Source organism: Bos taurus, chromosome 21 (assembly GCF_002263795.3).
Source record: "Bos taurus isolate L1 Dominette 01449 registration number 42190680 breed Hereford chromosome 21, ARS-UCD2.0, whole genome shotgun sequence".
In the NCBI taxonomy this organism is placed as follows: domain Eukaryota; kingdom Metazoa; phylum Chordata; class Mammalia; order Artiodactyla; family Bovidae; genus Bos; species Bos taurus.
Genome location: NC_037348.1, coordinates 26,264,403 through 26,290,837, shown reverse-complemented (window position 1 = coordinate 26,290,837; position 26,435 = coordinate 26,264,403). Strand labels below are relative to the sequence as shown.

General features: G+C 48.4%; 2 protein-coding genes across 11 annotated transcripts in view; one reads left to right on the top strand and one right to left on the bottom strand.

Annotated features, from left to right (window-relative positions):
- ARNT2 (aryl hydrocarbon receptor nuclear translocator 2) overlaps positions 1–26,435 on the bottom strand; it is a 204,009-nt gene that overhangs the window by 168,673 nt on the left and 8,901 nt on the right. For 2 of the 8 annotated variants that reach the window (XM_024981869.2, XM_059879098.1), the window contains exon 1: positions 23,951–24,058. The exons of 1 other annotated variant lie outside the window; for it this stretch is intronic. In XM_024981869.2, coding sequence (XP_024837637.1) covers positions 23,951–23,981 — 31 coding nt within the window. In that variant the 5' untranslated portion in view covers positions 23,982–24,058. 8 annotated transcript variants of the gene reach the window in all.
- CTXND1 (cortexin domain containing 1) overlaps positions 22,985–26,435 on the top strand; it is a 116,710-nt gene continuing 113,259 nt past the window's right edge. Inside the window, exon 1 of one of the 3 annotated variants that reach the window (XR_003031405.2) lies at positions 22,985–23,623. The gene's annotated coding sequence lies outside the window, so the exon portion shown is untranslated. Of the gene's footprint in view, positions 23,624–24,547; positions 24,958–26,435 lie in introns of those variants that run through there. The other 2 variants (XR_001494556.3, XR_003031404.2) reach the window with 2 other exon arrangements.

The following is a 26,435-nucleotide window of genomic DNA, read 5'->3' as shown; positions in this document are numbered from 1 at the left end:
AGTTTCAAACGTACACAGGCATTCTAGATGAGCTAAGATTGAGAATCTCCCAATATATAAGATACATGCGGCTTCCTTGGTGGTCCAGTGGTTAAGAATCCACTTGCCAATGCAAGGAATACATGTTAGATCCCTGCTGTGGGAAGATCCTACATGCCAAGTGGTAATTAAGCCCGTGCACCACAACTATTGAGCCTGTGCTCTTGAGTCTGTGCTCAAGAGGAGCCACTGCAACGAGAAGCCGATGCACCATAACTAGAGAGTAGCTCCCACCCACGAGCAACAGTGAAGACCCAAGCTATTAGTAGATGCAGGCTGCAATCCCTCAGAAGACAGATTCAGGAATAAGGAGGAATTGTAGTAGAATTGAAGAGCAGCAGAGAATGTTCCATGAGACAGGATGGGACTGTCTAAATGCCTTATAAATGATCAAGTCACCAAGAGAGTGCCAAGCAGGGCTTGGGGTGATATGGGGCCACCTTTATCCTGGGGACCCCTGCCATGACTACAGGGTTAAAACAAAGGACTTTTATCTCCCTAAGATGTATGACTATGTGATCTTCAACTACTTGGCAATAATGTATAGAGGTGGCTCAGTGGTAAAGAATCTGCCTGCAATGCAGGAGATGCGGGTTCAATCCCTGGGTTGCAAAAATCCCCTGGACGAGGAAATGGCAACCCACTCCAGTATTCTTACCTGGAGAATCCTAGGGACAGAGGAGCCTGGCGGGTTACAGTCCATGGGATCTCATAGAGTTGGATACGACTTACAACTAAACCACCACCACCACAGCAATATCACAGTTAACCTCAACCTCTGTATTTTAAGGGTGTCCCCAGTGGCTCAGATGATAGAGAATATGTCTGCAATGCAGGAAACCCAGATCCGATCCCTGGGTCAGGAAGGTCCCCTGGAGAAGGGAATGGCAACCCAATCCAGTATTCTTGCCTAGAGAATTCCATGGACAGAAGAACCTGGCGGGCTTTCCTGGATCTGAAAGTGTAGGACACGACTGAGCAACTTTCAATTCACACTTCCATAGTCTAAAATGGAACTCCGTTTTTCCTTCCCAAACCATCTGGTAAGCTGATTTCCAGTCTTTCCATCAGCAGAACCTCACTTGTTTTCAGTCTGGAGGCCCCAAACTCCCTGTTTTCCTTCTGCTAGGGTTTTCTGAGCACCCGTCTTCTATCAGGTACCACCAGTCACTGCCACAAACGCAGAATGGAGTGGGACAGTTCAGTGCAGAATCAATTTGAGCGGTGAACCAAGAAGGCACTCTTAAATGTCTCAGAAGAGAGGCAGACAGGGACACAAAGCAGCATGCTCAGGTCTCAGCAGAACAAACCACAGCCACAGAGCCCCACCTTGCAAGTCAGGTGTCCTTTCTCACTTTTTTCACTGGAGTCTAGAATCTTATCACTCCAAACATGGATCACTACAATAAGCATTCCCGATGGCTCAGTAGGTAAAGAATCCACCTGCCAATGCAGGAGACACAGGAGACGTGGGTTGGATCTGTGGGTCAGGAAGATCCCCTGGAGGAGGAAATAGCAATCCACTCCAGTATTCTTGCCTAGAACATTCCATGGACAGAGGAGCTTTGTGGGCTACAGTCCAGGGGGTTGCAAAGGGTTGGACTCGATGAAGCTCACAAGCATATCCTAAAAATAATTTTGTGCCAATGCTAGGGATTGAAGGGTGTCCCCTTGGAAGTCATGTTGAAACTCTAAAACCTAATGGAACAGTACTTGGAGGTGGGGTCTTTGGGAGGTCATAAGGTCTTAAGGATGACGCCCTCATGATGGAATTAGTTTCTTTTTAAGTAGAGATAGGAGAGAGCTGACCCACTCCAGTGTTCTTGTTTGGAGAATCCCAGGGACGGGGGAGCCTGGTGGGCTGCTGTCCATTGGGTCGCACAGAGTCGGACACGACTGAAGCGACTTAGCAGCAGCAGCAGCAGCAGGAGAGAGTTGGCTTCCTCTCCTTGTTTCTCTGCTCCCAGCCTGGGAGGACTCAGAAAGAAGGTGGCCATCTACAAGCCAGGAAGTGAGCTCTTGTCAAGAACCAAACAGGCCGGCGTCTTGACCTCGGGCTTCCCAGCCTCCAAATGGTGAGAAAATGAATTTCTGCTGGTGAAGCCACCCAGTCTGCACTATTTCATTATCACGGCCCACGTGAAGATAGCTGTTCAACAGCACTGTGTCAGAAAGAACACCTTTCATTTTGAAATGTGTTCTAAACAAGATAATTTAGGGATTTCCCTGGTGCTCCAGGAGCTAACACTCCCAATGCAGGGGGTCCAGGTTCAATCCCTGGTCAGGGAACTAGATCCCACATGCCACAACTAAAGATCTCACAAACCACAGCTAAGACCCAGTGCAGCCAAATAAATATTATTTTAAAAAATAAACAAGATAATTTAACCAGGTTAGGAGAAGTGAAAACTTTGTTTCTCTTCGTGAAGTCGGAGAGAAAATCACCCAGCGACTGATGACCACACCCTTGTGTTCACCAAATCCTTTCTTTCTTTGGCCCTGCCCCTCCTATGTAGTAGCCTTGGGAGAAAGGCACCATTAAGAAGTTGGGTTTTGCTCTAATTGAAAGAAGATCGAGAGGAACTGAATTCTGGTGGCAGCCTGGAGCTCCTGTAATTGCTGTTTTATGTCTTCTCTAAGATGATATCCTAAAACCCAACTCTACTTGTCCAGCTATGCTCAAAGTAGAAAATATGGGGACAAGGGGACTTTCCTGGCAGTTCAGTGGTTAAGACTTCATCTTGCAATGCAGGAGGTGTAGGTTTGACCCCTAATTGGGGAGCTAAGATCCCACATGCCTCAAAGCTAAAAACCCCCAAAATATAAAACAGAAACAATATTGTAACAAATTCAATAAAACCTTTTTTAAAAAATATGCTCAGTTGCTCAGTCGGGTTCTACTCTTTGTGACCCCATGGACTGTAGCCTGCCAGGCTCCTCTGTCCACGGAATTTTCCCAGCAAGAATACTGGAGTGAGTTGCCATTTATTTCTCCAGGGGATCTTGGAGACCCAAGGACTGAACCCAAGTCTCCTATATCGCCTGCATTGCAGGCATATTCTTTACCAATGAGCCACCTGAGAATCCTTTTGAAAAATGGCCCACATGAAAAAAAAAATTTTTTTGTAAAAAAGGACATATGGAGACCAGCATGACCCAGGAGCTGTTAGGAGCTACCAGTAAAAAACCAACATTTATCTTGAGAAGAAACACAGACCTCAAGACTCTACCTTCCTGGCCACAGAAGGAGTGAGGCAATCAATCACATTTCCATCTTTTCTCTTTTATACATACACCAATAAAATGATAAACCTCTAGTTCTAAAGTATTTAATTCAATTGAGCCTCATGGATGGACTGGGGAACCTGAAATAGAGATCATGGGCTTACCTGGTGGCTCAGATGGTAAAGACCAATGCAGGAGACCTGAGTTCAATCCCTGGGGCAGGAAGGTTTCCTGGAGAAGAGAATGGCAACCCACTCCGGTATTCTTGACTGGAGAATTCCATGGACAGAGGGGCCTGGCAGGCTACAGTCCACGGGGTCACAAAGAGTCAGACGTGACTGAGCAACTAAACAACAAGGATCAGAATCCTCAGGGGTCCTCCCGTAGAGATGCTACGGATACAGCCATCTTCATGGAAGAGAGTGGGAAAGAAACGTGCCCATTATGACTTCAGATTTTAAAACAGCCATTCAGAGAGCCACACTTGCAGAAGCACAAAGTCTATCCATTTAAAAAGTCAATGACTATACAACATTTCAGGCTCCCAGGAAGGACATTCTTGTTTGTCTGGAGCTATTTAAAGGCTCAAGTCCCTGTTCTGAGTGCCTGTTCATCTTCATCTTGATTATCTCATTTATGTTCATCTTGACAGAAGCAAGGCTACTCTAAGCAGACCTTCAGTGGACATCCCTGGTGGCTCAGACAGTAAAGAATCTGCCTGCAATGCAGGAGACCCAGGTTCAATCCCTGGGTCCTCCATAAATACGGGAAGGAAGATGATATCAAATAAAACTCCATGGGAGCTTCCCTGCTTGTCCAGAGGTTAAGAATCTGCCTGTCAATGCAGGGGACACGGGTTCAATCCCTGATTCGGGAAGATCCCACATGCCTCAGGGCAATTACTGAAGCCTAATCACCCTAGAGCCCGTGCTTCGCAACAAGAGAAGTCACCGCAATGAGAAGCCCGCACACTGCAAAGAAGTGTAGTCCCTGCTTACCGCAACTAGAGAGAGCCTGCACACAGGAAGAAGACCCAGCACAGCCTAAAATAAATAAATAAAAATTTTAGACAATACTTTATAAAAACTTCATGGGAGCTTTGTGCAAGCCAAATGAGGTAACTGAAACCTGGGAAACACAAACGCACCTGATCAACTAGGGATAATCCAGAATGTCTTGTACTGCCTGTCCCGACGTCCCCTTCTTCACTTCAGTGACAGTGCTGAGAACCACATCTCAGGTATGTCCCCCCTTCCACTCATAGTCTGCGTGGCTCAAGTGGGACCCAAATGCATACACCTCAACTAGAGAGCCCAAGTGCCACAACTGGAGAAGCCCACACGCTGCAATACAGATGGAACACAGCCAAAAAGTAAAAGTAAAAAAGACCTGTAAACATAGAGCCAGATATGTTAAAGTCAAGACAAGGTGAGGCCAGATACAACATCTAAAGCTGTGATGGAGACTCTCTTTAGAGAGAGAGTCTTTCTTTCTCCTTCCCAAAGGTGGGCACATGCCCAGGTCTGTTCAGAGCACTGCATGCCCTGGCAGGAGACCCCGGCTCAGCAATGTCATCTAACTTCTGCTGGAGTTTCACTGATGAGATGTAACGTCACCACCACTAGGGGGATTCTGCCTGAGATTAAAACCAGTACAAGGAGGGAGGGCGAGAGGACCTAGCGAAGATAAACAGGGTGAAAGGCACAATGCTAGCACCTCCGGATCTTTACCTGAAGCCAAGTGCCCACCTGGCTATCTTAACTTTAGGGACAATTATTGTTTGGTTTGAATTGGGCTTTTTTTTTTTTTTTTTTAGATTTTTTTTTTGATGTGGATCATTTTTAATGTCTTTATTGAATCTGTTACAATATTGCTTCTGTTTTATAGTTTTGGTTCTTTGGCTGCCAGGCATGTGGGATCTTAGGTCCCTGATCAGAGATCAAACCCATAGCACCTGAACTAAAAGGTGAAGTCTTAACCACTGGACCACCAGGGAAGTCTCTGGGATATCTTCTGAGAGTGAAATAATCCTGACAAATATATTGTGACTTCCTTTTCTCTGTGTCTCCTCTCCTTCCTCTTCTTGCTACTCTCCTATTTCCCCTGCCCCCTCCTCCCCTGCTTCATCTTCCCCATCTTTCTTTTTTCACCTCCTCCTTCTTCTCTCCTTTCTCCTCCCCTTCTTTCTCCTTCTTCTCTCTCACAGACACAATGAATATTTGTAATCTGTATATACGAATTATTCGACAAGCACACTTCACCGACTACACTGCAAATTCTGTATTTGCAAAAACACCTCACTCGTTAATATGGATGGAAAATCCCTAAATAAAATCTTAGTAAATCAAATCCAGCATTATCTTACAATAATAACATTAAAAGAACTGTGCAGTGTTACCATGTTCCTTTTATTCCAGGAAGATGCAGATAATTCACCATTAGCAGATCTATTAATAGCTTAAATAAGCTTAAAAAAAAAGCCCTGAGTTTATCTCAATAGACGCTGAAAAGGACATGTGACATAACTGATCATGGGACTCGCTGCTTTGACAGGTTTGTGTTCCTAGTGTTAGGAGTTGCTGTGTGCTTCCATGCTTACTGCTCAAGGCTGCCATTGCTCAGATCCATTACGAATCATTTCTCAGATCCCTGTGGAAATGGTCCTCGAAGCCAGAATAACTCCAATGATAGGAAGGGCTAACACATACTGAGCACAGACACTGTCCAGCACACTGCTAAACACCGCTAAACACCTTACATCTCATTTCAACAGCTCACCTCACCTGCTCCTGAAGATAGGTATTTGTTATTATTCCATTTTACAGATAAGGAAACCAAAGTAACCCCAAATGGAAGGTCCCAGGCACAAGGAGGACTCTCTTTGCTTTATTGAGCAGAGAGAGTGATGAACACAGAATAAATACAAATATGCATTGACTATAAGTAAATAATACTAGCATGTGCTTCATGGGGTGATCTGAGGTGATGCTAGGCCATTTAGTGTTACTAAAGTCTGCTGAGTGTGCGTAATCATGCTTCCAAAGTGGTAATTAACACGCATACTATATATGACCTCCAAACTAGCAGAGCAAGAAAGAAGAGAATGGTACATATGACCTTCATCTGCAATAAAACCAAGGAGGGGTAAGAAAAAGGACAAGTGGGACAGGAAGGAAAAAAGTGGTAGAAATAAGTCTGTACATATAAATGGTCCCAATAAAGGGACTCAGTTTTCTGGATTAGGAAACAAAGACTGTCAAACTATGCGTTAACAATAAATAAATAATTCATCTACCAGTTTCCTAATTTTGCCTATTTTTCGGCACTGTAACTTCCTGATGGCCCACCTGAACTAAACAATAGACAGCCCGTTTCCGATTCTCCTGAGTGCTGAAGGTCCAAAGGTGTCACAAATGACCAAGGGGGGGTCGTATTCCCCAGGAAACATGCATTGGATGTTCCAACAGCCAGCTGGAAGGGACAGGCAGCTTTAATTTGATGGCTAAAAATACACCAATAAGATGGGCGTTCACTGCAAGTGATAAGAAATTCATATCAATTATAAAATGTTGTTTGGTGCATTAAGATCAAAACCAACAAATCACAGGGTAATAATTTCTTCTTACCATTAGATGTTTTGACAATAATTTCATTTTTACCGATTTTAACATTGTGACCACAGCTTTCTTTTTGTCTGCACTGGCCTGACACACCAAGGCTGGCCCTTCTATTTTCAAACCTTTAAATCACTTTTTCCAAGTTGTAAATAGTAGTACATAATGGTATAGTTTGGCTTCTGTTGTTTTACCCAATTAGAAAATCTTTTAAAAGAAAAAGTGAATCTAGATGCTTCTTTGAAAAGCCATTATTTTCTGGGACTTCCCTGGTGGTCCAGTGGTTAAGACTCCACGCTTCCAATGCAGCAGGTTCAATCCCTGCCTGGGGAACTAAGATCCCACATGCCGTGCAGCACAGTCCAAAAAAGAAAAAGAAAATAAAAGCCACTATTTTCCAATTAAAGGCAGCACAATGACATATGCCTCATCCTCTCTACCTTCCCAACACCATCCCATTAATGATAATAACAAACTTCTAACCCCTAATGCCAATGGGCTGACATTTCTCCCAAGGAATGAGACTGAAGGTTTGCCTTCTAAAGAAATATACCCCCTACACGGAAAACAATCAAGGAGCAGGGGAATGAGAGAAGAGATAGAGAATCAATCCAGGAGGTCTGCATCTAACTAACATGTCTTAACCACTGGAACAGGGAGCCGAGGTTCCATCCCTGGTCAGGGAACTAGATCCCACATACTGCATCTAAAAGCTTACACACCACAACTAAAGATCCTGAGTGCTGCAACTAAGACCTGGCAGAGCCAAATAAATAAATAAATTAAAAAAAAATTTTTTTTTAATAAAGAAATACAAATGTCAGGCCAATCTTCTTTCAACTTGACCACCGCCTACAGGCAGAGCCTTTAGAACCGGGCTAGAGGCTAGTTCTAGCCAGCACTGGGTATTAACAAGCAGGTCTAATTCCAGTGACTTAGCTACCTGTATATTGTCACCCTGCTTATTTAACTTCTATGCAGAGTACATCATGAGAAATGTTGGGCTGGAAGAAGCACAAGCTGGAATCAAGATTGCCAGGAGAAATATCAATAACCTCAGATATGCAGATGACACCACCCTGATGGCAGAAAGTGAAGAGGAACTAAAAAGCCTCTTGATGAAAGTGAAAGAGGAGAGTGAAAAAGTTGGCTTAAAGCTCAACATTCAGAAAACGAAGATCATGGCATCTGGTCCCATCACTTCATGGAAAATAGATGGGGAAACAGTGGAAACAGTGTCAGACTTTATTTTTGGGGGCTCCAAAATCACTGCAGATGGTGATTGCAGCCATGAAATTAAAAGATGCTTACTCCTTGGAAGGAAAGTTATGACCAACCTAGATAGCATATTCAAAAGCAGAGACATTACTTTGCCAACAAAGGTCCATCTAGTCAAGGCTATGGTTTTTCCAGTAGTCATGTATGGATGTGAGAGTTAGACTGTGAGGAAAGCTGAATGCTGAAGAATTGATGCTTTTGAACTGTGGTGTTGGAGAAGATTCTTGATAGTCCCATGACTGCAAGGAGATCCAACCAGTCCATTCTAAAGGAGATCAGTCCTGGGTGTTCTTTGGAAGGAATGATGCTAAAGCTGAAACTCCAATACTTTGGCCACCTCATGCGAAGAGTTGACTCATTGGAAAAGACTCTGATGCTGGGAGGGATTGGGGGCAGGAGGAAAAGGGGACCACGGAGGATAAGATGGCTGGATGGCCATCTCGATGGCCGATCTCACCGACTCGATGGACGTGGATTTGGGTGAACTCCGGAAGTTGGTGATGGACAGGGAGGCCTGGCGTGCTGCGGTTCATGGGTTCGAAAAGAGTCGGACACGACTGAGCAACTGAACTGAACTGAACTGAGCTACCTGTGTGACTGCGCCACCTAGTGGTCAATAGGCACAACAGCGCCTATGTTCTGGGAAAGGACCAGAATACCCAGCCTGAATGACAAAGGGAAGGAAGGGCTGCTAGCAGGCTATGGATGGAGACTGTGGATGCTCAACGGCACAGACTGTGCTGTGCTTTCTAACCAGGATAATCCCAGCACTTAAGCACCATGATTAACAAAAAGCAGACAGTTAATGAATACTGGTTGAATGCACGAAGACGAACGAATAAACTTAAAAAGACACACACGTTCTAATGCCCATTCTGTCCACAAAGTGTTTGTGAAATTGAAATGTCTTAGGATGCAGCCTGAGGCCCAATGAAGCCAGGTTTAAGAGGTGGAAGGAGAAAGGGTGGGGAAGAGTGCCAAGCCACTGCCTGCAGCGGCAACGTCCAGGCATCCAGGTATAATGTTTGCAACTGCAGCAGCCCTGGGCATTCAACGGGGGACCCTCCTGGGTGGCGAACCCATCACAGTCTGTCTAGAGGATGGAGGGGCCAGGAGGGAGACTTGTTCTAGGGTGATGGGACCCTCCCCCCACCCTACTATGCCAGTGAGGGAGGAGAAAGGGGGGTGACAGGGCATTATGTATTGGTCTGCACTCAGGGGCAGGACCAAGACAGGGAGTCTAGCAAACAGGGAGGGATGGCAGGAAGGACAATCACAGCACAACAGGAGGGGAAAGCTGGAGTCCAGCGGGGTGGGGGTGGGGGCGGGGACTGCCACCACGGCTGATGGCCTTCTTCCCAAGGAGGAATACTGGAGCACAGACAGCTAATGACCCCCACATGCACAGAAGAGCCCCAGAAACCCAGACTGCCTACTGCACAAGAGCCCCATCTCTTTCATAAGCACATTTGGTTATTTGTTCCCCAAGTTTTCCCTGCCCAGCTGGAAAGCTGTCTGTCCTTCACTCCTGAACCCTGTGCTGTGTTCCATGTCCTGACAAGGAGCAAAGGCCCCTCTGACCCAGTGTTTACCATGTGCCAAGCCTCATCCCCAAAGTTCTTAAGTAGAACCATCTAATCCTCCTCAAAACCCAGCGAGGAGCCCCTCTATACAGGTAAGGAAGCAGTGGAAACGAGGAGGTAACCAGCCAGCCCACAAGCCACAGACACCAGGTCGGCCGTGGCCTGTCTCAACCCCAGGGGGCAGTGTCCTCCTCATCTCTGAATTCTGAGCACACAGCACAGTCAGTGCTTGACAGAGAATTCAGCGTATTTTACAGAGGGGAAGACTGAGGCCCTCACCTGTACCATCTCCCAGTGGATGGTGTTTACATCGTCACCACTCACACAGTCAGAGTCTGGGTTTTTACATACCTGCAGCACCCCACTCCAGTACTCTTGCCTGAAAAATCCCATGGACGGAGGAGCCTGGTGGGCTGCAGTCCATGGGGTCGCTAGGAGTCGGACACGACTGAGCGACTTCACTTTCACTTTTCACTTTCATGCATTGGAGAAGGAAATGGCAACCCACTCCAGTGTTCTTGCCTGGAGAATCCCAGGGACTGGGGAGCCTGGTGGGCTGCCGTCTATGGGGTCGCACAGAGTCTGACATAACTGAAGCGACTTAGCAGCAGCAAGATGACCCCGCATGAACTACTGGGGTGATCTGAACATTTCCACCCTGTCTGGTTCCTTTGGGTCTTTGATGAAAGAGAAGTGGGAGCGGGGAGGGAGAGAAGGACAAGGGAGGGAGGACAAATGGAAGAAAGGAAGAGGTGGAGGAGAAAGAGATAGAAGGAGGAAGAAATAAGGAAGGAGACAGGAGAGGGAAGGGAGCAGAGAGGAGAGAGCGAGGAGGGGGAATTCTCGGACCTTGGGAAAAACTCAGCAAGTTTCCGCAGGCAAATTACTCACCCCCCACATCTGATTTTTAAGTCACTAGGTCTTTCTTTAGGAAGTTACAATAAAATGCAAATGTGTTTTTAAATGGACCGTAGAAGCAGCAGCAGACTTCCCTCGTGGTCCAGTGGTTAAGATTCCATACTTTCAATGCAGGATGTGCAGGATTCCATACACAGCGCAGCCAAAAAAAAAAAAAGCAGCAAATTCACTTCCTAAAATAAACACAAATACATATCTAACCCTAGATACACATCAGCCACAAAGAACAGGTCAAATCATACACTAATTACTGTTTGAATGGAGATCTGACTGTTAATTGCAACGCGTTCCAGGAATTCCACATGAGCAACTTACCTGAAAAGCTTTCCAATTTGTATGTCAGGAAAGTTGATAATTAAACCCTTCAACTTCCTATTGACTTTATTAGAGATATGATCATCCTTACATAGTTAGATTATAATTATTTGTCAAATGAAGTCGATACTTATTTAGGAAAATGTTACCCTTACAGTCTTTAAAAAATAGAAAAAAACCTGGGACTTGTACTTGACAAGGAACACCTGAAGCTGCCTATGATTGGTGTATAGAACCCACAGAAGTTTGCCGAGCACACAGGGAAGGGTTTCCCAGGCGGCTCAGATGGTAAAGAATCTGCCTGCAATGCAGGAGACCCAGATTTGATCCCTGGGTCACGAAGATTCCCTGGAGAAGGTAATGGTTATCCACTCCAGTATTCTTGCCTGGAGAATTCCACGGACAGAGGAGCCTGGCGGGCTACAGTCCATGGAGTCACAGAGAGCCAGACACGACTGAGCAGCTAACACACTCTCTGCATCCACACAGGAAAGGGCATCTGGAACCACTAATCACCTCTGCTTAGCCTTGTCTGCACAAGACCTTGACTTATCAACCCAGAATCTTGCTTTTTAAGTAATGCCTGCTAAAAACAGCCTTGTGATATAACATCACTTTTGTTGTGTCCCTGATAACAGACACGTTTAAAAGCCTAATCCCAAGGTCATTGTGCAGCAACATCAAACAAAACCAGATTGCGGGGTATTTTACACAGTGACTGGCCTGTACTCAGTAAAAACGTTATGGGAGGGGGGCGGGGGGCGGGGGGCAGGGGTGGGGAATCAGGGCAGTTATTAAAGGAGCAGTTAAATAAAGGCGACTAAAGAGACATCATAAGTTGTCATCCTAGATTAAACCTAGAGCCAAAAAAATGGTTTTGGCTATGAAGAACAACTGGTAAAAATGAATAAGGTTTTCAGCTTAGAATACACTGTTATATGGATGCCAACCTCCCGATCTTGCTCATAAATCACAGTTCTGTAGAAGGATGTGCTTATTTTCAGTTTACACACATTCAAGTGTTTAGAATTAAAATGAGGCCCAGGTTCGATCCCTGGGTTGGAAAGAGCCCCTGGAGAAGGAAATGGCAACCCACTTTAGTATTCTTGCCTGGAGAATTCCATGGACAGACAAGCCTGGTGGGCTACAGTCCACCGGGTCACAAAAGAGTCAGACATGACTGAGCGATTAACACTTTCATTTTCATTTTTGTCTACCAGGTATTATCAAATTGTTCAGAAAAAATTGTTCAGAAAATAGACGAAAAAAACCTGAAGAAACTGATGAAGCAAACGTGAACGTTAACACTTAAGGAATCTAGATGATGGGCATACAGGAGTTCTGTAGTCTTAAGACTTTACTGTAAGCCTGTAATTATTGCAGCATAAAAAGTTACTAAAAACAAAAAAATGAACCTTGTCATGGTCACGCTGCTTTGCATTGGTTTTAAATGTAGGAGACTGGGTGACCAAACCATCCATCCATCCATTCATTCAATAATATTAGAGATGTTGTTGTAGTTTAATTGCTAAGTTGTTTCCGACTCTTCTGCGACCCCATGGACTACAGCCCACCAGGCTACTCTGTCCATGGGATTTCCCAGGCAAGAATACTGGAGTGGGTTGTCATTTCCTTCTCCAAGGGATCTTCCTGACCCAGAGATGGAACCCGTGTCTCCTGCTTTAGCAGGCAGATTCCTTACCACTGAACCATGTGGGAAGCTCCTAATATCGAGGCTCCTACAGTGGAAAAGAAAATCTCAGCTCTAAGCGAAATGAAGCAACTTGGGGTTTCTGGCAAAGCCCCACCTACATGCCTTGAACTCTTGATGCCTTAGACTCAACAAGTCCAGGACTGAATCCATCACCTCCCTGCCCCTTCCACCAAAATACCCGCAAACACTGGGACTTCATCAACAATCTCTGTCTTGGGAAATGGTACCCTGCCTTTCCAGGGACTGAATCAGGAACCTGGCCATTGCCGCGCTCACCAGCTCCATCTGATCCATCATCTGGTTCTGATCTGGTTCTGTTGGCTTCATCTCAGAGGTTCACCTGCTTCTCTCCATGTCCGCTGCCACCTAGAGAGGGCCTCTGCAGTCCCCTCCCTGGACCGTGGGGATGGACGCCCTCAGCCTGTAGGCCTGATTCAACAGCCAGAGAGGTCTTTTCAAAATTCACCTCCTGCTCACAACACTTCAATGGCTTCCTATTGCATCTGGATACAAAGACACCTTTTCCCCCTAATACTTACTTTAATAATACCGTCCTGCTCATGACTCTTTAATAAACAACCAGTTCTCCCCGCAAGGATCTCCGTGGGCATGGGGACCACGCCTGGCTTTGCACACTGCTGTGCATGCACAGTTGGCATTCAATTAATATTTGCTTAATTAGGTGGATAAGCAATTAAAATAATTAATGTCAGGCTTGGACCAGTAAATGGAGAGTGATGCCATTCACTGCTGCAGGGGACCTGGGGAAGGGGTACTGGCTTTGCAAAATGAGGGGGACACGTGGACGGAGATGCTGGGTGGGCAGCAGGAAATAGAGACCTGTGGTTTGTGAGGCTGACGTTAGGAAAAGGCATATACTCTGGTGCTAAAATGAGCTGTGCACCCTCAAGCCAGCGGTCCCCAAACTTTTTGGCACCAGGGATTGGACTCGTGGAAGACAATTTTTCTACAGACAAGCAGAGGGGTAGAGGGGACGGTTTGGGGATGATTCAAGTACCTTACATTTGGTGGCTCAGATCATAAATAATTTGTCTGCAATTCAGGAGACCTGGGTTCAATCCCTGGGTCAGGAAGATGCCCTGGAGAAGGGAATGGCAACCCACTCCAGTATTCTTGCCTGGGAAATCCCATGGACAGAGGAGCCTGGTGGGCTACAGTCCATGGGGTCGCAAAGAGTTGGACACGATGAGTGACTTTCACTTCACTCACTTATTTCTATTATTATTACATCAGCTCCACCTCAGATCATTAGGCATTAGATCCCAGAGGTTGGGGGCCCCTGTTCCAAGCCATTCCTGTAACTCTCTCTCTCTCTGCCCTTCAGGAGGAGCTGGTGGGGGTCCACGTTCTTGCCTGTCCGTAAAAGTCCACCGGTCATTGGCATAAGACTGTCCCAATACTGCCTGTTGAGAAGACCGGCTGCACACACACTGCAGCCAACCTATTTCACTCAGAATCTCTCTACCCGCCCAGAACCCGGTACAGGGGGGCAGAGGGGTGCCCAGGGAAGGCTGGCTGAACCGAATTAGAAGTTTTCTGGTCTGAAATGCTTTCAAAGAGAAAGAACACAGCTGTGATCCTTGATCACATTCATTCATTTCATTCTTTGGGGGGCTTGGAATCCATCAAGCATATAAAATTACGGCAAATGAACCCAGACGAGGCCTCATTTCGAACTTGCTGATGTGATAGAAAGAGCAATGCTGTTCTAAAAATAATAATAAAAAAAATTCATGCAGTTCTGTTATTTCCATTTAAATTAACTTTCACTGTGGATATCATAATTTTCTGAAAAGTACCATCTAGTTTCTAAAGCCACCATGGTTTCTTATTCTGAAGTGGTGGCCTCGGGGGCCAGCCTCTTTGTGTCCTGTCAGCCACATGCCCCATGGAACTCTCAAGTTCCTTTCCCAGTGGCCACTGCCCAGAGACCCACAAGAAGTCCTGTCCCTGTAGACTGGGGTTTCTCAGCCTCCCACTGGTGACCCTTAGGGCTGGATCATTCTTTGTGGTGGGAGCTGCCCTGTGCTCTGGAGGATGTTTGCCAGCATCCCTGGCCACTACCCCCAAGATGCCACCTCCCCCCACCTTCCCACCCACCTTGGTATTGTGACAACCAGGAATGCCCCCCACCTCCACAGCTCATAAGCACTGTATGGACACATCTCTGGGCCCCCGTGTCTGGGTTCTTAGATGCTCTGCCACTTGGCTCAGTCAGAGTCTCTTCAAATAAGAAAGAGAATAGCATCTGGTGATCACTAGGAATAAAATGCTTCCCTGGTGGCTCAGCAGTAAAGAATCCACCTGCCAATGCAGGAGACGTGGGTTCCATCCCTGGGTCGGGAAGATCCCCTGGAGAAGGAAACGGCAAACTGTTTATTTTATTCCAACATAGAATTAATTTACAATATACAATATGTAATATACACTAAAATTCTATTTTGTATTAATTTCTAATGTTTTTTAAGATCTGTAACAACATATGCAAAAATATTAATAGCGGGTAGGAGAACTATCTTAGCACTTTTGTGTATTTTTCAAATTTCTTATCATCCACACATTATCTTTCTTGTTGTATTCAGGGAAAAAGTGATTATGGGGAGAAAGAAGCCACTTCCTCAGAAGGGTGCTGGGAGAAGACCCTCTCTAGGCTCCGCTCAGCTGCCCTCGCAACATGCCTGGAGCAGTAAAAATGCCCCACACGATGTCCAAAATCAAGAACTCCTTACTGGTGAACATTTTTGCTTTGCTATGAATTTGCCCAGAAAATGGCCCAACTGTCACAGTCTGGAAAACCATGCAGGCTCTGCTTATATGAAAAGGGCCTCACTTCCAACTGCAAAGCCAGTGGTCCTCAATGCCACCTTCCTGAGACCCGTGTCGACCCCTGGGTTGGCGGGGTGGGGGAGGCAGGTGAATGAGAACCAGCCCAGGGGGCCTTATCCATGACTGCTGGTGCGCACACAGGACACAGCAGCAGTTTCACACCCAGAGCAGAAGGCTGGGAAGGGGAGCACCCTGTGGGATTGCCACAGGGAATCTGGTGAGCATACGGGTCTTCCGAGACTACCAACTGGTCCCCAGGCTGCTACCGGTCTGACCTGTTCTCCTTCTGCAGCAGCGGCGGTGGTGGTTGTTTAGTCGCTAAGTCATGTTTGACTCTTTGCGACCCCACGGACTGGTCTGTCCAAGGAATTTCCTAGGCGAAAATCCTGGAGTGGGATTTCTTTCCATTTCCATCTCCAGGGAATCTTCCCAACCCAAGGATCGAACCCAGGTCTCCGCATTGGCAGGCGGATTCTTTATCACTGAGCCACTGATAAAGGCATCAGGAGAACCTCTTCCAATGGAGTAAGAATTCAAGCTGAGACCAGAAGGAAACAAAAGGAGTGGCATGGGAGAAAACGGTTAGGTGTGGGGAGTGGGTAGGAGACAGTAGGAAGGACAGGTGAGCAGTTCTTCATCCTCAGAAGAGAACACAGCAGCACAGGCTAAGGCCCTCAAGTGGGAAAGGGCTTGACGAGAAGTGGGAGACCTCGCTTTTCTTCACTGAACAACAAGTTCTGTGTGTTCAGCTAGTCCACCAGCTTGACCCGCATGACAGCGGCTCTACCTGCTTCTGTGTGAGGACCTCTTTGGCTCCCCATGCAGTGGATCCCACCCCTGGGCAAGTCTACTGCACGCTCCTTTCCTAAGGACAGCCCAGCACTGAGCTGACACTCGCAATGGAGGTGTAGTTCTGGAAAAGATACAGAAGTAACTTCCCCATGTATCTCAGCATAGGCCGAGGATGAGGCAGTTATGGAGGTGATGCTGGGGGACTCAAGGGATGTGGTCCAGGTGTTCCACTCTCGGGGAGCTCACATACCCCAAGGAAAGGCCTTAGAGAAGCTGCTGAGAGGCTGGCAAACACCACTCTTCACTTACATCTCCAGCCCTGGTTGCTCAAATCCACTTGGCCCACGGCCTCCCAGCAGCTCCCTGCCAGTGTCTCCATGGGACCTCCACCACAGTGCTAAGTGCAGGAGCCTCACGGACACCCCACGGCCACATGCACCTCACTATCTCCCCATCATCTCCTACCACCCAGGTGTTAGGAGTCAACCTCAACTGTTCTTTCCCCCAACCCCACACCATATATGGTGCTAACCCAAAAAAGGGCTGCTGCAGGCAATGTGGCCAAGGATATAACTGGTGTCTCTGGAGTTGCTCAGCATAGCAGTCTGCCCTCCAAATAGATCTCAACTCCATCCCCTTCCCTCCATGCTCACCGCCGCCCTTGTCCATGTCAACAAGCTCTAACAGGATGCTGGCTTCTCCTCTTGCCTCCGTCCAGTCCACTCTCCATACAGCAGTCACTGCAGGTGGTACCACATACCTCCCCTGCTCAAGACCCTTTGCGCTCTCTATTGCTCTTAGCACCAAATCTCAACCCCTTATCCCAATCCATGCCTCCCATGAGTGGCTTCTACTCCCTTCTCCAACCTCCCACATCACCATCACCCCTGCTCACCCACTGTTCTCTGGCCACCCTGGCCTTTTCTGGGTCCTCAAACCAGCCCAGCTCTTCCCAACTTCAAGCTAGCACAGCACCTAGCTACCGATACATACTAGTTACTCAATAAATCATGCCCGAGAAATAAATATATCTCTTTTTCAGATATCACTCCTGTTTTTTGACAGAAGCTACCGCAGATGGTGACTGCAGCCATGAAATTAAAAGACACTTGCTCCTTGGAAGTAAAGTTATAACCAACCTAGATAGCATATTCAAAAGCAGAGACATTACTTTGCCAACAAAGGTCCGTCTAGTCAAGGCTATGGTTTTTCCTGTGGTCATGTATGGATGTGAGACTTGGACTGGGAAGAAAGCTGACCGCTGAAGAATTGGTGCTTTTGAGCTGTGGTGTTGGAGAAGACTCTTGAGAGTCCCTTGGACTGCAAGGAGATCCAACCAGTCCACTCTGAAGTAGATCAGCCCTGGGATTTCTTTGGAAGGAATGATGCTAAAGCTGAAACTCCAATACTTTGGCCACCTCATGTGAAGAGTTGACTCATTGGAAAAGACTCTGATGCTGGGAGGGATTGGGGGCAGGAGGAGAAGGGGACGCCAGAGGATGAGATGGCTGGATGGCATCACTGACTCGATGGACTTGAGTCTGAATGAACTCCGGGAGTTTGTGATAGACAGGAAGGCCTGGCGTGCTACGATTCATGGGGTCGCAAAGAGTCAGACATGACTGAGCAACTGAACTGAACTGAACTGAACTGAAAAGGCTATTGGACAGAAATGGTATGGACCTAACAGAAGCAGAAGATATTAAGAAGAGGTGGCAAGAATACACAGAAGAACTGTACAAAAAAGATCTTCACGACCCAGATAATCATGATGGTGTGATCACTCACCTAGAGCCATACATCCTGGAATGTGAAGTCAAGTGAGCCTTAGGAAGCATCACTACGAACAAAGCTAGTGGAGGTGACGGAATTCCAGTTGAGCTACTCCAAATCCTGAAAGATGATGCTGTGAAAGTGCTGCACTCAATATGCCAGCAAATTTGGAAAACTCAGCAGTGGCCACAGGACTGGAAAAAGTCAGTTTTCATTCTAATCCCAAAGAAAGCCAATGCCAAAGAATGCTCAATCTACTGCACAATTGCACTCATCTCACACGCTAGTAAAGTAATGCTCAAAATTCTCCAAGCCAGGCTTCAGCAATATGTGAACCATGAACTTCCAGATGTTCAAGCTGATTTTAGAAAAGGCAGAGGAGCCAGGGATCAAATTGCCAACATCTGCTGGACCATCGAAAAAGCAAGAGAGTTCCAGAAAAACATCTATTTCTGCTTTATTGACTACGCCAAAGTCTTTGACTGTGTGGATCACAATAAACTGTGAAAAATTCTGAAAGAGATGGGAATACCAGACCACCTGACCTGCCTCTTGAGAAATCTGTATGCAGGTCAGGAAGCAACGGTTAGAACTGGACATGGAACAACAGACTGGTTCCAAATAGGAAAAGGAGTATGTCAAGGCTGTATGTTGTCACCCTGCTTATTTAACTTATAGACAGAATACATCATGAGAAATACTGGGCTGGAAGAAGCACAAGCTGGAATCAAGATTGCGGGGACAAATATCAATAACCTCAGATATGCAGATGACACCACCCTTATGGCAGAAAGTGAAGAGGAACTAAAAAGCCTCTTGATGAAAGTGAAAGTGGAGAGTGAAAAAGTTGGCTTAAAACTCAACATTCAGAAAACGAAGATCATGGCATCTGATCCCATCACTTCATGGCAAATAGATGGGGAAACAGTGAAAAAAGTGTCAGACTTTATTTTTTGGGGCTCCAAAATCACTGCAGATGGTGATTGCAGCCATGAAATTAAAAGATGCTTACTCCTTGGAAGAAAAGTTATGACCAACCTAGACAGCAAATTAAAAAGCAGAGACGTTACATTGCCAACAAAGATCCGTCTAGTCAAGGCTATGGTTTTTCCAGTGGTCATCTATGGATGTGCGAGTTGGACTACAAAGAAAACTGAGCACCAAAGAATTGATGTTTTTGAACTGTGGTGTTGGAGAAGACTCTTGAGAGTCTCTTGGACTGAAAAGAGATCCAACCAGTCCATCCTAAGGGAGATGAGCGCTGGGTGTTCATTGGAAGGACTGATGTTGAAGCTGAAACTCCAATACTTTGGCCACCTGATGTGAAGAGCTGACTCATTTGAAAAGACCCTGATGCTAGAAAGGACTGAAGGCAGGAAGAGAAGGGGGCAACAGAGGATGAGATCGTTGGATGGTATCACAGGCTCAATGGACATGAGTTTGAGTAAGCTCTGGGAGTTGGTGATGGACAGGGAGGCCTGGCGTGCTGCAGTCCATAGGGTCGCGAAGAGTCAGATATGACTGCGTGACTGAACTGAACTGAACTGATCTTGCCATCAACAGTCTTCTAAATACCATGAAATTCAATGTGTAAAGACACTGGACATGGGACTTCCCTGGAGGTACAGTGGTTAAGAATCTACCTTCCAGTGCAGGGAACATGAGTTTTATCCCTGGGTGGGGAACTAAGATCCCACATGCCCACGCAGCAACTAAGCCCAGGTGCCACAACTAGAGAAAGCCCACACCTGGCAATGAAGACCTAGTGCAGCCAAAAATAAAATAATAATAATAAATTTTAAAAAATCAGCCACTGCCATAGTATCAGCAACCAAGACAGGGACAGCAAATGACCTAGAAGTAGGGAGGGGTCCCCAGTGGCTCACTTGCCTGCCAAAGCAGGAGACACAGTTTGATTCCTGGGTCGGGAAGATCCCCTGGATGATGGCATGGCAACCCACTCCAGTATTCTTGCCTGGAGAATCCCATGAACAGAGGAGCCTGGTGGGCTACAGTCCATGGGGTCAAAAACAGTCAGAGACGAACAAGCAACTAAGCAGCAGCAGCAGGGAGGGGTCAGGGGCCCCAGGAGATGGGAGCTAAACCCACGGACTACGATGGCAGATACCATAACAGCAGGGGGCCAAACCCATCCTGCTCCAAAGACCACTCCTCCTCGCTGAGTAATTGGTAGAATCCAAAACCCAAACAGGGCACCTAGAAGGGGCAGGTGGTTAGAGTGTGAACCTGGCTCAGATCTCCTGAATACATGGAACTAGGAAGATTCCAACTTCATATTACCTGGTCCCCAGAGTGCCCCTACCATACAGCACAGACAAGTGTCACTGCAAATGGGTCTGCTGGTCTGCAGGGCTCAGCTGGAAAAAAAGGAACAAGTGGGTGGGGTGGGGAAGTGATGGCCTGTCACCTTGGTATCCTGAACAGAGATAAGCATTAGAAGAAAAAAATCGGATGCCTCCCAGTCCACTTGTCTGTGTTTACTAAGCTCTTATTCTTGGCAAAACAACAACATCTGGGGAGAGAGGTGAGCTGGGAGGAGGAGGGGGCATTCAAAGAAGCATCATGTGACTCGTGCCTAGGAGAGGTGGACTCTGGGTACCCAGCTCAGGCACCTTGCCTCTCTTGGTTGTAAATTGCCAGAGAAATCTGAAACCCGTCTTTGGGCTCTAACCTTTAGATGTCTCCCTTAGGAAATACACCCTTTCCCCAGAGAAGTTCAAGATTCACAGGGTGCAAAAACAACTTGATCCACAGACCTGAGGGTTATTGCGGAGGGTCATTCAGAGAAAAGGCAGGTGAGGGACTTCCCTGGTGGTCCAGTGGCTAAGACTCTGTGCTCCCCATGCAGGTGGCCAGGGTTTGATCCCTGGTCAGGGAACTAGACCCCTGCCGCCACTAAAGATCCTTCACGCTGCAACAAAGACTTAAGATCCCCAGTGCCCAACTGAGACCTGGCCCAGCCAAATAAATAATTTCTTTTTTTAAAGAAAAGATGGGTAAGTAAGAGAAAGGTCAACCACCTAAAGGAATTTTTTCCCTTGGGAAGATCGCACCATGCTCAGTATCTCTGGTATCACTGCCAACAGAGAAAAACAGACACCCAACTGTCTCTATCAAGCAAGTTGGGTGTTTATAAATAATAAAAACAACTCCCTCCACTTGCACAGTTCAAGTGTTCCAAAGTCTAAGGCACAGGCAGTCATGTGCTCAGCATGGCCAAGGCTGGCAGTTGCCCTGTATTTATTACATTTGCCTCATGGAACAATGTGATACACAAAATGTATTAAACAGCAATGTTATGCTATGTATGTATGTATGTATGTATGCATGCATGCGTGTGTGTGTGTGTGTGTGTGTGTGCATGCTCAGCTGCTCAGTTGTGTCCGACTCTTTGGGACCATGTCCCACCAGGCTCCTCTGTCCACGGGACTCTCCAGGCAAGAATACTTGAGTGGGTTGCCACTGGGGAAACCCCATAGCCTACATATGTTAATGTACATTGCCTCTGATTTTATTCCTATTTCCATTATAAACCTATATTGGACTAAAATATCCTCATTTAACATCCTTTGCTTATCCTAATATAACATTTAAATCCATCAACTTAACATTGATCTTTAAGTAGCTGAACAGGTTGAACTTGTAGGCTTCAATCACAAGCAAACTGGCAAAGCTGTTTTCAAACTCAGCATCTGGACAGGAGACTCATCTGTTCTTCCTAGACTCCCTATTTCTGCAAATGGAACCTCCGTCCTTAGAGCTACTCAGGCTCCTCACCTCTGTGTCTGTGTCTCCTTTAAGCCTACCCCTAATCTAAGAGGTGCAAGTCTGAGCTCCTCCACCTGCCCAACAGGACTGTCCTTCCTCTCTGTGTTCCAAGTCAGGGCCACTAAGTACCCCCTCCCCAGCACCTGCCTCATCTCAACCCGGCCCCTCTGTTTCCAGTCTTGCTCCCTCATTCCTATGTTACCTCAAACCTGAGCTAACAAATTAATCTTCCAGAAGCACTGTGATCATGTAACTTCCCTGTGCAATATCATAGAGAATTCTCTTAATGTGGAATGCGGGAGTCCATACTCCTCAGTCGGTCCACTCTAAAGCCTGTTGTTGTTCAGTCCTGTCCAACTCTTTGTGACGCCATGAACTGCACCAGGTCCGGCTTTCCTGTCCTTCACTATCTCCTGGAGTTTACTCAGACTCATGTCCATTGAGTCGGTAATGTCATCCAACCATCTCATCCTCTGTTGTCCTCCTCTCCTCCTACTCTAAAGTCTGCTGCTGCTGCTGCTGCGTCACTTTAGTCGTGTCCGACTCTGTGCGACCCCATAGACGGCAGCCCATCAGGCTTCCCGTCCCTGGGATTCTCCAGGCAAGAACACTGGAGTGGGTTGCCATTTCCTTCTCCAATGCATGAAAGTGAAAAGTGAAAGTGAAGTTGCTCAGTCGTGTCCGACTCTATTGACCCCATGGACTGCAGCCTACCAGGCTCCTCCATCCATGGGATTTTCTAGGCAAAAGTACTGGAGTGGGGTGCCATTGCCTTCTCCACTGTAAAGTCTGGCCACTGCCAAACCGCTCGGTGTGAAATTCTCCGGCTTAGAGTCCCAACACTCACTGCATCTGCGCATGCTCAGAGTAAGTCCGCCGTGACTCACACCATCCCTTCCACCTGCAAGTGGCTTTCGCACCTGGGTCTGTGTTCCAACTCTTCAAAGTGCAGTTCTGAAGTGCCCAGTCTCCAAAAGCTTTGCCTTACTACTTCAGATGGAACTGATCCTTCCTTTCTAACTTTTTTTTTCCTTTGCTAGACACTGCGTATGTTCGCCCCCGCCCCCCACCCGCGCCCCCCGCCTCCACCCGCGCCCCCCTCCCACTACGACCTCCGACCTCCGGCTACCAGGAATTTCCCGAGGGCTGGCCTCTGTCTGACTCCCTCGCACCCTCCACCGGGGCCGAACACCACGCCACGGCCATAGCAGTCACTGCACAGCACCCAAAACTTTGTAGCAGTCAGCCCAGCTGTCCGCCTTTCCATTCTCAGACACCTTTCCGGCCGTCCTATTCACAAGGTAGAGCATTTCTCCAAACACAACAGAATTTCTCTGCTACTATTCCAAACCATGTCGTTATTCCCACTTGATCAGGACCTCTTCTCATTTTTTTGAAATCCGCCCAGTAAGCAGAATTGTCATAGACAGCACCCTGGGAGCTGGTCAGCCTTATAAAGCAGAGGACGTTGAATTGGCCTGGGCTTCTCCACGCTGTTTCTACAGGCTGTGTGCATGTGTGTCTACTAAAGATGGGGACACACAGTAGCTAGTCGCCAAGGGATCAAAGGACCAGAGCTTGAGGGGACCATCCCGGAGTTCCACCCTGTTGAATCCTGGCTCCGAACTTTTCCCTTCATCAGCGCTGTACCCTCCTACCCGTCCCGACCGGCTGACGCCTGATGCTACAGGGGCCCGGGCCGGAAGAGAAAAAGGCGCTGGATGGGGAAGGCGAAGGTGGGTATTTTCGGAACTTCAGGGGATCCCGGACAGGCGCTTCTGGTTCCCAGGGATGCGAGGCCGGCGTGCGCCGCCCGCGGGCCGGAGGGGACGCATCCCCGAGATCGGGACGGGCAGAGACCGGGATGGAGATCCTGGAGCTGGTGCTGAGGCTGAGGCTGCCGCGCAGAATGACAGCGCCCCGCTCTACCCCACCCGGGAATGGGGGTGTCCAGCTCCCCCGCTCCGCGTCCCCGGGGGCGCTCGGCGCGCCCAGCCCCTCCCGCCCGCTCCGGCCCCAGGCAGGGCCCGCGGGTTGCGGCGGGGCCCGCGGCCGCTACTCACCCGGAGGGTTGACGGCCGCCGGGGTTGCCATCTTGCTCGGGAGGCTGGGCGCGCGCCGGGCGGGGGCGCGGAGCGGGGGCGGCGTGGAGCCGGGCGTCCCCCCCGGGGCAAACGCGGCCAGCGCAGGCCCAGGCGCCACCGCCGCCGCCCCTCCGCCGCCCCTGCGCCGCCACACAAAGGACGGCGCGGGCGGGCGCTGCTCCGCGCTCTCCCGCCGCCCGGCCGCCCGCGCCCCCGCCTCTGTCGCCTCCGCCCCCTCCCCGGCCTCCTTCTCCGGCCTCAGCCTTTGTCACACGCGGGGGGCGCCCGGCCGCCGCTCCCCGGGCCGGGCCGCAGCACCGCGAGACTTGGGGCGGCGGGCGGCCGGACCCCCGAGTCGGGGGCCGCCCCCTCGGGGCCGCTCAGGTTCCCAGGCTCGGGCTGGAGGCGCGCCCCCTCCCCGCTCTCCAGGTCCGAGTCTCCCCTCGCCCACCCCCACCCCGGGGGTCCCGGACACAGCTCGAAGGGGCGCTGTTCCTGGGCCAGGGGGCCGGGCCCGAGAGGGTGGGGGGCCGCCCATTAAGATTCAGAGGGAAGATGGAGAGAAACAAAGGCGCCCCAGTGCTGCCCACTTAGCATGCCGGCGCCGCGCCGCTCGGCTCCCAGGGCCGAGACTCCTAAGGCCCCCGGCACCTCCAAGGCCACGGGCACGGAAGGACAGCTGCCGAGGGCACCCAGCGAACACCAGACCCGGGAAACTGTGCAGGATTCGGCCCTTGGAAAGGCTGTCAGCTCGACTTCCCTTTCTGCACAGTGACTGTCTTTGGTTATCACCCGAAGTTGTTGCAGGAGCTTTTACACAACCACCTGAGAATTTAAGAGTCTCTGAGAGCTTTTGTTTGCCTATCCTGGTGAAGTTAGCCATAGAGAGCTGGGAGGGACTGTTTCTTCGCCAGACAGCACGGTTGCTCATAGGAAGGAGATGGCACCCACTGAGAAGGCTCCAGTGACGAATGAACCCCTCCCAGGTGAGACCCACAAAGGGCAAGACGGCCTCTTAATGTGGACACGTTTGCAAAAACATCAGACTGTCTTAAATCCTTACAAAGAAGCACTTGGTGGAGAAGGAGGGGGCGAGTAGAGAAAAAATGCTTGGGATGTTATTTTCAAATCAGCATTTTCTTCCAGGGGAGTATTTGTCACTATTGATTTGACTAATAGGCGCTTAATGATATTCATTTGTTTATCGATTCCATGAAATTGAATGTCTGCTGTGTGCCTGGACAAGGCGATGTATTGGGTGGACCATGGAAAGAGAGCCACAGGGGCTCTGCCCTCCCTGTACTTCTAGTCTGAGTGGCCATGAGGGCAGCAGAATAAGGTGTTTGTACTCCAGAAGCACACAGCTGCTTGGGGCTCAGTGTGGTCACTGGTGAATGAATGAATGGGGGCAGAGAGAGGCCAAAGTGATGAAGAACACACACACTATTCTGAAAAAATGAGCAGAATATGGAGAGGTGGAAAGAAAGACTCTTCAAGGGAAAACTAGGGCATGAATGCAACCAGCACCAAGGTGGGCCAGGCTGGTGGGACTTCCCTGGTGGTCCAGTGGCTAAGACTCTGACCTCCCAATGCAGGGGGCTCCTGGGTTCCATCCTTGGTCGTGAGGCAGGAGATAGATGGGACCCACACTGAACAGTTTCTCCCTTATAGACAGAAACTCCATAATAGCAGAAATCCCGGGGCTTACCTGGTGGCTCAGTGGTAAAGAATCACCTGCCAATGTAGGGGACCCAGGGTTCCATCCCTGATCCAGGAAGATCCCACATGCCATGGAGCAACTAAGCCCTAGCACCACAACTATTGAGTCTGTGCTCCAGAGCTGAGAAGCCACAACTACTGAACCCACGTGCCCTAGCCACCGAAGTTTGCATGCCCGAGAGCCCATGCTCCCCAACAAGAGAAGCCACCACAATGAGAAGCTCAAGCCCTGCAGCTAGAGAGTAGCCCCTGTTCACTGCAACTAGAGAAAGCCTATGTGCTGCAAGGAAGACACAGCCCAGCCAAAAATAAATAAAAAAAATTATTTTTTAAAAAATAGTAGAAATTCCGCAAAAATAGGATGACAGAGGAGGCTGTGCTTGCTAAGTCGCTTCAGTCGTGTCCAACTCTTTGTGACCCCATGGACTATAGCCCTCCAGGCTCCTCTGTCCATGGGATTCTCCAGGCAAGAATACTGGAGTGGGTTGCCTTGCCCTTCTCTAGAGAATCTTCCGGACCCAGGGATCAAACCTGAGTCTTTTATGTCTCCTGCAATAGCAGGCGGGTTCTTTACCACTAGCACCACCTGGGAAGCCCAAGGAGGACACTGGGCCCTGCCCAAATAAGACATAAAAGACCACATATTCCTCATTCTCAAAGTTAAGGAGGCCTCCCCGACTATATATGCACAGAAAGGCTCCATGGTGGTCAAAAAGGGAGGGGGCACCACCCTAGTCAGAGAAGG